General features: G+C 40.4%; 1 protein-coding gene across 3 annotated transcripts in view; it reads left to right on the top strand.

Annotated features, from left to right (window-relative positions):
* Window positions 1-12,036, top strand: part of ELOVL6 (ELOVL fatty acid elongase 6) — a 134,075-nt gene that overhangs the window by 112,339 nt on the left and 9,700 nt on the right. For all 3 annotated transcript variants that reach the window (XM_082838531.1, XM_082838530.1, XM_082838532.1), the window contains exon 4: window positions 3,466-3,617. In XM_082838531.1, coding sequence (XP_082694657.1) covers window positions 3,466-3,617 — 152 coding nt within the window. The remainder of the gene's footprint in view (window positions 1-3,465; window positions 3,618-12,036) is intronic.

Below are 12,036 nucleotides of genomic sequence, written 5' to 3' on the forward strand. Positions count from 1 at the left end.
TGAGGGTTTCCCTGAAAAATGCACTGTCCTCTGTTTTGAGTCAGCCTTATTGTTCAGAGCTTAGGGAGTGGGGCTTATGTCCAGATATGGGACAATAATATGTGCTATGCTCTTGTTGCCAGCAATGTTGTGGGTCACCATGATACCTAAACTTTCAATTCTGCAGTGCTCTGAAATGACCTCCTCGTGCCCTAACCCTCAAAGTTTGGAGACGTATTTATGCCTAAGTCCAATACCACCTCCTCGGAAGTCTTCCAGCAGCAACCGCAGCAGCCAGGGTCAGTGTATTGGTTCTTGTCACCCCAGCATCTAGAACATTGCCAGTAAATATTTAACCAATGAAAGGATTAATAGCTGTGCCGATACTGAAGAAATTAGGTGTAGTTAAACTACAATGAGTTTTGAGACTCAGGAAGATAAAAAGGTGGTAATTATTCCAAAGTTACTTTCCCTGGATCTACTCTGTGTGTGAAGCACACAGTCTAGCAGCAAAATATAGTAGAGGACGGGCTCAGCTTCCTGGGTGTGGTGGGCTTGACTCAGTGGGGAGAGACGTGATCCCTACAATATACTGATGGTTCAGAAAAGTCATAGGTCTGGGGCTAAGGAGCAGAGACCGATACATATTGAAAGTGTGTCCTTTGTGTGTTTCTTTGCTTTTGACTTGTACAAAAGTCACTGCCATATCTCCCACTGGTCTATGAAAGGCAGATAACTGATACAGTAAGTAGTTCACCAGCAGTGTCTATGACTAGATGTATTGGGTTGGCCAAGATTTGATAGCTACCAAATGTTAACTAGTGTTCAAAAGTCTCCTGAAGTCTCTGGTGTGTTGTGTCTGCTGGGACGCTTTGGGGTGTAAATAATAAAAAGCAAAACTCCAAATAGCGTATACTGTGAGGAAGTTTTATCCCCAAAACAAGAACTCCTGTGATGGGGTCACTGAAAGAGGAGTTAACTCAGCAGCGCAGTCACATCTTGAAGGAATACTTTGCCATCCTCTCTGACTTAGCTTTGTCCTCAAGGTAGCTCCCTCCTGGTTGCAAAGTGGCTGCTGCACTTCCAAGCAATACGTGGTAATGAGTAAGGAAACCTTTCCCTAAAAGGCCCCCAGCAGCCCTCTCCTCACATCACATTGGCTAGAATTGGGTCAGTGCCCATCTTAACAAATCACTGGTAAGGGAAGTGGGATTACTAAAACTTGCTTAGGTAATTAGGATCTACTCCTAAGTTGAAGATAAGGTCAGGTTCCTTAGGGGAATCATGAGTTGGGAGAACCTGGACCAAATCAGGGTTCTTTTAACACGGAGAAGGAGAAAGGGACTTGGCCCTTGAATAGGCAGCCAACAGTGTCTGCTCTGTATGCTAAGTGGACATGCCGTATCCATACTTCTATAATACCTTCCACAGCAGCAAGTCAGTCCCCAGTTAGCTAATAATCTTAATTTGGTGATGGTGGCAACTTTTCATATGAAAATTTAGCCATCATCTTGGTGAGGTAAAGACAAACCATGAGAAATCAATTCAGGTAAGATGGCAAAGTCTCCATTACCTGACGTTACCAATGAAATCCACCTCCCCATTCCCAAACCGGGCCGCTTATTGACCGTAAAGGCTTAGGTCATTCCAGCAGGAGGGGACATTTCTCTGAGATACGAAAGTGAGAAGGAACAGCCTTCAAGTGAACATGGGGGAAAAAAGCTCCCCAAGGAGAGGAAAAGGCAGAAAACTGAAAGGATCAGAAAGTGCTGGAATGACTGGCTCACAGTGAGTGGGAAGAGAATGGCAGGAAGGAAGGTGCAAAGGGGGGAAGGAGAGGCCATTCAGAGCCTTGCAGGTCCCACGAAGGAGCTGGGGGTTACATTCTACGTGCAGCGGGGAGACACTGAAGGATTAAACAGGATCTACAAATGTAAAATCTACCAATAATCCTATGCAGGATTGTTTTATATGTTGGAAAGAGTAACTCTGTTTAATGTAGGCCGTATGTCATTAGAGAAGCTACTCACCAAATCCCCACTTAATAGGCAGTTGCCAGGAATTCAGCTTCATTACCTTGGTTCTGTGCAGAGTTGACCTTTAGTTCGCGCTGGTGGATGCACGTTTGTGGATGGGGTAGCCTAGTGGCATGACTTAGTCGGGAGTGGCACTTAAGGCATTTTAAATAAATGATATTGCCTCTGAAAAGAAATAAAACTCCTGTTTCCCTATTGGGTGAGGCTGCTGCTCATTTCAGTAGCTGTTCACTAGTTTATCTCCTGACTATTTTTAATTTAATTTTCCTTTTTTAATTGGAGCATAGTTGAGTTACAATGTTATGTTAGTTTCTGGGGTACAGCAAAGTGATTCAGTTATACACACACCGATATTATTCTTTTTCATAGTCTTTTCCAATATCGTTTATTATAAGATACTGAATATAGTTCCCTGTGCTATACAGTAGGAGCTTGGTGTTTATTTTATATACAGCAGTGTGTATCTATCTGCTAATCCCAAACTCCTAATTTATCCCTCCCCCACCCCCTTTTCCCCTTTGGTAACCATAAATTTGTTTTCTATGCTAACTGACTTTTAGAACCTAAAAAGGGAATGCTGCCAGAAATAGGATGGGTAAACACATCTCCCCCCATGGTCAGCCAGCTCTCCTTTCGGTCATGCGTGTGGCTTGTGAACTCTGGGACACATGCGTACAGGGTTCACTACGTGACGGACGTTGCCTGTTCCAGTTGCCAAGTCCTTTCATACTTCATGTTACATCACTGAGCTCAACACACTCCAGAGCTCTCCTGTTTCCTTAGCTGTTCCTTGATAACAAGTCCATATGTCAGCTTTCTTTTCAACAATCTCACTTTTTCAACAATCTTTGAGCACCTATGCCTATGTAGAGGCAAATACAATACAGGGCATTGAAGGACAGTGTTGGAGCAGTGTCAGTGAATGGTTATGGGAGCTCAGGGGAGTGAACCTGGGTGGACTTTGGTGGGTGGAGGGGGGGTTCTGAGAGCAGAGCTAAGCCTTCTTCCTCTGGCTTCTGTGAGAAAGACGGATTAGAGAGAGAGATTCAGGGAACAGAGCCAGGCGATTTGGAGAATGATTGGACAAAGGACAGAACTGAGATAATTCCAGGAGTTTTCAGCCAACCCCATCTCATCCCAAGGGATAGTTCTCAAGCTGAAACACAAAGGTTATCAGAGTTCTTGAGATCCTGCCCTGCATCCATTCCCCTTTTCCACGACCTCTTTTTGGAATACTGGTGCAGAATAAGTGGCATGGCCTTCAGAAGAAAGCACTGAGGAGTTTTCCTACTCTTGTTTACAAAACATTTTTAAATGCTTCTGGGTAAATGCAAATGACTGTGATGCCTCTCTACCTATTTCCTGCCAATGGCAGTCTTCTAAGAATGGTTAATGTCAGATGTGAAATTATTTTCCTGAATGTTGTTTCTTTTCTCTTTTCATTATGAAGTATATTCGGTGCTCTTCGAACTGGTGCTTATATGGTGTACATTTTGATGACCAAAGGCCTGAAGCATTCAGTTTGTGACCAGGGTTTTTACAATGGACCTGTCAGCAAATTCTGGGCTTATGCATTTGTGCTAAGCAAAGCACCCGAACTAGGTGAGTGTCTTCTCTCCTTACATTTCCTCCCCCAAACCCCCCCACCCCTTTGTAGCTACACACCCACAATATTTATGGAAAAATGAACAAAGAAATAATTTGAAGGTCCTGTTTTACTGGTTGCAGGAAAGTTACAATGAATGAATTTGCATTCTTGACTAACTTCCACTGTTTTTTTTCTCTCCCCTCCTTCCCTCCTTTTAAATAATTGTACATTGAATATGAAGAGCAGAATAGTTTACATAGAACATGCACGTATCCAAGCCTTACTGAAAACACACTTGCAGAGGCTTATAATATCTACCTAGCCCCTTCTCTGAGGCCATTAACAGCTGAGCTAATATTAGAATATTGGGAAAAGTTAGCCACACAGCTGTTTCCCAGTCCCACATCGAAGTGTAATTTCAGCTCTGGAGTTTGGACGCAGACTAGGAAATTCAGCTTTTTGTTTGGGTATCCTCATGTTCTCATTAACGAAATAGTAAGGGTTAGTTTCTGGTGTTGTTTAATTTTAATCATCAAAGAAATAGGCCTTAGGGAAATGTAGTTCATCTTCTAGAAATTAATCCAAAATACTGGGGCTAGAAATTAATCCAATATCTATATATGTAGATTCCTAAGTTTTTTCCTTTAACTCTTTAATAGTCAATGTAAGTGTGGCACAAGTTAGCAGAAACAGTGAAAAATTAAGTAGCAAGTGTTTGACACAGACACGGTTCCCCAGGAAGATCTCTCTATTGCCAGAGAAAGGGATCCACCAGTGATAATAAGCTCTGAGTTCATCCATGAGCAGCGCTGGCCAGCATCTCACAAACTGGTACATATCCTTAGGGGACGCCTGTCCATCCTCTGGGTTTCTTAATGTTTTATCTGGAATTAAGAATTGGCTTATTTCATTCAAAATTTTTATTTATAGATTGTGTTCCGTCTCCTGTTGCTCCTAAAAAGGGGGTTAGAGGTTGTAATTTCACTATAAGTCACCTGCAGTATTAGCTATCAAGTCTTTCTGAAAGGTGCCCCTAGTTTGTGTCTGTGTCTGTTCACAATGGATATGACGTGTCTCCCATGTGTGCATCCGCCACCTATAGCCACTCTCCGCCGCAGGCTGTAACCTGATGCCTACAGAGTGCTGACAGTTGGTTTGAACTGTTGGTTTGACCACTGTCTTCCCAGGTCAAAGACAAAGGAAGAGCCGCGGGGGAAAAAACTTCAGCGCTCATACACAGAGCCTATGAAAACAGTCTTGTGAAATGCATTAATATGGATTCATTCATTTATTCCTTTAATAAATGTTTTAAATTTATTTTTCATTGAAAAATAAGTAGTTGATTTAAAATGTTGTGTTAATTTCTGCTATACAGCAAAGTGATTTAGTTATACATACCTAAACATTCTTTTCTTATATATTCTTTTCCATTATGGTTTATCACAGGATTTTAAATATAGTTCCCTGTGCTATACAATAGGACCTCATTTTTTGTCCATTCTATATATAATAGTTTGCATCGGCTAACCCCAAACTCGCACTCCATCCTTCCCCCGCCCACCCCTTCCCCTTGGCAACCACAAGTCTGTTCTCTATGTCTGTGAGTCTGTTTCTGTTTCGTAGATAAGTTCAGTTGTGTTATATTTTAGATTCTACATATAAGTGATATCATATGGTATTTGTCTTTCTCTTTCTTTCTTCACTTAGTATGATAATCTCTAGTCCCATCCATGTTGCTGGAAACGGCAATATTTTGTTCTTTTTTATGGCTGAGTAGTATTCCATTGTATATATGTACCACATCTTCTTTATCTGTTCATCTGTTGATGGACATTTAGGTTGTTACCATGTCTTCGCTATTGTGAATAGTGCTGCTATGAACATAGGCATGCATGTATCCTTTTGAATTATAGTTTTGTCTGAATATATGCCTAAGAGTGGGATTGCTGGATCATATGGTAGCTCTATTTTTAGTTTTTTAAGGAACTTCCATACTGTTCTTCATAATGGCTATACCAATTTACATTCCCACCAACAGTGTAGGACGGTTCCCTTTTGTCCACATACTCTCCAGCATTTGTTATTTATAGACTTTTTAATTATGGCCATTCTGACTGGTATGAGGTGGTACCTCATTGCAGTTTCAATTTGCATTTCTCTAATAATTAGCGGTGTTGAGCATATTTTCATGTGCCTGTTGGTCATCTGTATGTCTTCTTTGGAGAAATGTCTATTTACATCTTCTGCCCATTTTCCAATTGGGTTGTTTTTTTGTTGTTGAGTTGTACGAGCTCTTTGTATATTTTGGAGATTAAGCCCTTGTTGGTCACATCGTTTGCAAATATTTTCTCCCAGTCTGTAGGTTGTCTTTTCGTTCTGTTTATGGTTTCCTTTGCTGTGCAAAAGCTTGTAAGTTTGATTAGGTCCCATTTGTTTATTTTTGCTTTTATTTCTATTGCCTCGGGAGACTGACCTAAGAAAATATTGGTAAGATTTATGTCAGAGAAGGTTTTGCCTAAGTTTTATGGTGTCATGTCTTATATTTACGTCTTTAAGCCATTTTGAGTTTATTTTTGTGTATGGTGAGAGGGTGTGTTCTAACTTCATTGATTTACATGTGGCTGTCCAACTTCCCCACACCCCTTCCCATTGTATATTCTTGCCTCCTTTGTCAAAGATTAGTTGACCATATGTGTGTGGGTCCTTTAATAAGTTTATATTAAGCACCTATCATGGGCCAGGCGTTTAAAACATTGAAATGGAATTGCTACTTTATCAGAAAAAGAAATTTATAATATGAATTTAAGGAACCAGGCCCCCAGGCAACTATTTTTAGTATTTGAATTAGGACCAGTAGCTGCAACGTCTTAGGCCAGAGAAGTGTTTTTCAGACTTGGAGCTACAGACATGCCTAAAAGTCTACAGATGTGTTTTTTTAGGAATTTCAAAATTCTATGAGGATATTTTAATTTTGTGTCTTCATGTATGAATAAAAGAAAAGATTGTCTTGCCAGCTACATTTCTCATAGTGATTCTTTCTTCATTTAGAGTTATAGAGTCTCTGAGTCAGATCACTTTTTCTGGAACTGGTGTTGGTCTGAGAACGTGAGCATGTATTTTTTCTCTTGGGTTTTTGTGACGTTTCCTTTAAAATAAATTCATACATTATTAAAGTTAGAGAATTATTCAAACTGAGAGATATCATATCCCCTTGACCCCTATACTTTATTCTGTATAATAAGTATCCTTATGAATCCCCCCTGTGTTTTTGATGAAGAATTGACTACAGATACATGAATACAGTAAATGCATGAAACTTGACTCCCCTTACATACCACCCCTGAGCACCTTTAAAATTTCCACCTCCCTACCCTCAACAAGTACTTTTTTTTAAAATCAGAAAAAGTGCCTCTATGCTTCTGGCCTTTAAGCCTCAAATTGCAAAGGAGCTACTTCAGTCTTTGCTTCTAGAAGTGCCTTTCCCTGCCAGGACTGCTTGTCTGTGTTCTGAGTTTTACCCAGTTGTGTTTGAGGGACTTGCAAATAAAATAGTCCCTTCTACTTTTTGAAGGAATAACATATTGAAGAGCCACCCAACCCATTCATAGTGGTCATTTTCCTTCAAAGACGTAAGTAGCCCTGTGCTGTCTGTCCTCCCAGCTTCCACGCCAGATGGACACCAACGTCTTAAGGTGGTGGACAAGTTAGGATTCGTGGATGAGCACTGTTAGTGCATCACTCAGAGGTACTTGTGCTATAATCCTCTGTCTTGTTGAAGTGTTGTTGGTCCTGAGGATGTTAGTGAATCACCTGTCTTAACTAATCTAGGCCCGAACATGCCACTCCCTCCTGCCTCCATGTAGACCTTGTAATTGGACACAATTCTGCTCCCTCTTGAGCCCAAAGGAGCTGTACTCTAGTCCCCTGTGCCACTGGCTTGATCATTGCTTTCCCTGGAGAAGCCTCATTCACCACAATAGTTTATAGGTTGGATATCAAACAATCCATTCCTTCACACTTCAAACGTGGGATTGAAGTGTTGACAATGGGGTAAGAGCTGAAAAAAAATTAAATCCCAAACTTGACACAGCTCAAAAATAATGAGGCTAGTGTGACACCAGTTCTTCATGTAATTTCAGATCCGATATTTTCATGGCCTGAGTCCCCTGAGTCCCCTTTTTCATTTCTAAAATATGACTTATTCTCTTTCAAATATCCTGGAGCTTACTTGATAGCAGTCTTCCCAAAGTAAATTGCTGAATCAAAACAGATCCAAAAATCAGTTCACCTAATTTAGTGAACATGTGTGCTTGGATGGTTTTTTGTTCGTTTGAGAAGTTAAATTCCTTCCCTGTTTTTCACTCTTAGAAAACTTTGTCACTACTATTTAATCAAGAAAGCTTTATGCATTTGGATTACTTAGAACTTTTCTTATTTTTAGGTCCCCAATTCTTCTTTTCGATTCTTTAAGATTCTAGACTCCCTATGTGTACCAGAAAGAAAAGGTCTTGTGAGAAAACAGCACAGTTCTTCAATGTTCAATACTGAAACTCTATTTCCCCCCCAAAACCTGCATGCCTGCAGTTTTCACTGAAGTAGTTTTTTATTGTGGCAAAACGTACATAAGCTTTGCCATTTCTAAGCGTACAAGGCTGCAGCATTAAGGACGTTTGCAACGTTGTGCAACCATCACCACCATCCATCTCCAGCACTTCTATCTTCCCCAACGGAAAACGCTGTGCCTGTTAAACACTAACATTCCCCCTTCACTAGACTCTGAATAGCGAGAAGGGCTTTCTGTTTCAGCAGAGAACAATGAGCTCATTTCAGTGAATTCCAGGGCTACGGTCTACTAGAATAAGTAAGGGGAAGAGAGCCACCAACCTGCTTTGTGTGCCAAAATCTTTGAGTGACTACTGTTTGAATTATATTAAAACCTGCTGAGATTTTGTTTTGTTAGAACTTGGAAACATCTGCTCTGAGTCTAGGTCCTTGCTCAGTTGAGCTTGTCATTGTTTTTGAAACTCTGACTCAGCAGAGCTCCACCTAACTCTCAGAAAAGAGGGGCACAGCCATCTGTAACAAGCCACACACAGAGTAGGCTCCCCATCTCGGTGGCCATGCATGCCCTGTGGCTCCTAAATGCTCATGAACTTCTCCAGAGCTGCACACAGGGCTACACTTAATAGCACATGGGCAGAAGGCATAGTTCAGGAGGAACACTTAGGTATGTGATCACCAGGTCCTGCCTGCAGGCTGGCTCTTGATGGAAAATAGCTGAACCAAAGGTTAGAGAGACTTGCAAAGAACATGAGCCAGAGGAAGCTAAGATACAGGACACGGCCGAAACGTTCATGAGTCAGAAGTCCCACTGCTTACACTTGGCCAAAATTCTTTCCATAATGCTAACAGGACCTTTGGCCAAGAAAGATTGGTTGGCCAACATTGCATCCACAGTCCCTATCTTTTGTTTGTATTTCTAGGTCACTCTGTAGCTTTTGACAGGCCTGTATGTGCCATCCTCTTGGTGTAACTGGCTCATGACAAATTAAATGGGTTATTAAGTGGTTTTCCCCAGAGGAAAAATAATTCATAACTGCCAGAGTTGCGTGACTGTAGCATCTCAGCTGCGATATCAAAAGAACCATGAGAGGTCTTGGGGAGCTCTTTCTGGAACCCCACCAGCTTCCTCTCACCCAAGGAAAACTACCCTCTCTGGGTTGGTGGCCTGCTTGGGGACAGTAATCTTGATATGGCATTGCAATGCTACTCCTGAGAGGCTCAGGGCCATTACCTGAAGATCCTCATCTTCTTTACTCCATCTATCATCCTGCATATCCGTTCTGAGAAAAATTCTTATGCGTATCTAAATTAATTTCATTTTGAAGATCTCATGACATGTCCTTTGCCCCCACCTCCCCATATTAAATGGAAACACCTAGTGTGTCTCAGATCAAGCCTGAGACCACCACCCCGACTCAGACAGGAAAAACACAAAGCTATGTTCAATTCCAGATGTGTAGCTTCTACGTTAGCCCATTCTACTATGGTCTGTGTTTTGTCCCCTACCACTCTTCCCACACTGAAATCGTTCTTTAGACAATAAAGTTTTACATAAAAGTGGTGATAGAGTTAAAACTAAATCTAAAGAATTTAAAAGGATAAAATGCTCATTACTTTAAGGCAAATAACTTTTATTACAATATATTTGAATACTGTACAGGATTTATATTTATTGTAGTTAATACTTAGAGACTCATAAAAAAAATCTCAATTACGAATGAATAAATTTGTTCTTAACATACAATTCCTTGGACTTCTACCTTCTTTCCACTGGGAACAAAGGTAGCCTGGAACTACAGTGTCTACGTTATAGTCCACAGAAAGAAGGGGAGGCGCAGAGTAGTAATTACACAGAAGTAGTGGATCTTTGACAAGCACACAAAAATAGCACAGTTTAACATAAGTAAGTAGACCCCAGGTCTCCTAAAACTAGTTGTGTCCCTTAAGCATACAAGTGAGAGTTACTATCACCATTGATCGTTATTAGTCTGTCTGACATTTACAGGCTTAATATGTTAGGCATCTCATAATAGAGAAGAGGACTTCAAAGAACATTTTATAAGAAGTTCAGAAATGCAGCAGCTGGAAATTTTCCTTTTCTGTTCTAAACAAATAATAATGTTAGGGTATTTTGTTTGTTTTTTTTCATATTCCCTAGGTAGCAGCTGACTTTATTTTTTATTGAAGAAGAGCTGATTTACAGTCTTGTGTTAGTTTCAGGTATACAGCAAAGCGATTCAGTTATTTTTTTTTTTAGATTTTTTTTCCATTATAGGTTATTACAAGATATTGAATATAGTTCCCTGTGCTATACAGTAAATCTTTATTGTTTACCTAACTTATCCCTCGCCCTGCCCCCACTTTCCCCTTTGGTGACCATAAGTTTGTATGTCTGTGAGTCTGTTTTTGTTTTGTAAATGAATTCATTTGTATATATTTTAGATTCCACGTGTAAGTGATAGCATGTAATATTTGTCTTTGTCTGACTTCACTTAGTGTGGTATTCTCTAGGTCCATCCATGTTGTTGCAAATGGCAATATTTCATTCGTTTTTATGGCTGAGTAATATGCCATTGCATATATACACCACATCTTCTTTACCCATTTCATCTGTTGATGGACACTTGGGTTGCTTATAGTGCGGCTATCGACACTGGGGTGCATGTATCTTTTTGAATTAGAGATTTTGTCTTTTCAGGATGTATGCCCAGGAGCGAAATTCCTGGGTCATATGGTAGCTCTATTTTTACTTTTTCTTTTTTTAAATATTTATTTATTCGGTTGCGCCGGGTCTTAGTTGTGGCAGGCAGGCTCCTTAGTTGTGGCATGCAAACTCTTAGTTGAGGCATGCATGTGTGATCCAGTTCCCTGACCAGGGATCGAACCCGGGCCCCCTGCACTGGGAGCGTGGAGTCTTATCCACTGCGCCACCAGGGAAGTCCCTATTTTTACTTTTTTGAGGAACCTCCATATTGTTCTCCATAATGGCTATACCAATTTACATTTGCACCAACAGTGTAGGAGGGTTCCCTGATGATAGTCATTCTGATTGGTGTGAAGTGATACCTCATTGTAGTTTTGTTTTGCACTATAAGAAGTAATAATGTTTAACAGTTCAGTAGGGAAATAAACTAATAGCTCCTGCTGAGTGGAATAGGGCAGCACCTGTATTATTCCAACCACAGCCATCAGAACCTTAAAAGTCTTTCCAAGATCCAGCATTATCTGACCTTCCTTTGTATGAGATGTTTTAGGGCATCCTTGAAGTATGAGGGATAAGACAAGGGTAAGTACTAAGTTCCCTTGTGCTTAATTAAATTTCAGAATAAGAAGAGGGACCACCTAGATCTCCTTGTTATACAAAAAGAAGTCAAGTTCGAGTTCACCAAAGGTCATGACGGATATTGGTTTTTCCCATATCTGAAAACCACAGAGATAGGAAAGAGAATGAAGCATCTGCCTGCATAAATCCTGTTTCTGTCTCACATGGGACACAAACAGGATTTATGCAGGCAGATGCTTTCTCTTTTTTGGACTCGTTAATGGCATCGGGTGTATTTGTTACTGTGTTTGCTCTTTATCCATTTTTATGTAAGTGTTCTAAAGTATATTTTTCAGAACCCCTAGATTTTTAAGAGAATCACTGCATATTAATAACATCTACCTGACTGAGCACCATTCTTGCTTCTATAATATGAATTCTCTACCTTAGAAACAGTGATCTTTTGGATAGTCGAAATAGCTCAGATGGGAGAGCAATAGACTGAAAAAAACAGTGGCCTTTTTCTTCAAGGGGGATAATATTAGTAAAATTTTGGATAGATCCTGGAAAGCTTTTTCAAAGTTAATTCCATAAAAATGTGTGTCATT

The sequence above is a fragment of the Leucopleurus acutus genome (assembly GCF_964270905.1).
Source record: "Leucopleurus acutus genome assembly, chromosome: 4".
In the NCBI taxonomy this organism is placed as follows: domain Eukaryota; kingdom Metazoa; phylum Chordata; class Mammalia; order Artiodactyla; family Delphinidae; genus Leucopleurus; species Leucopleurus acutus.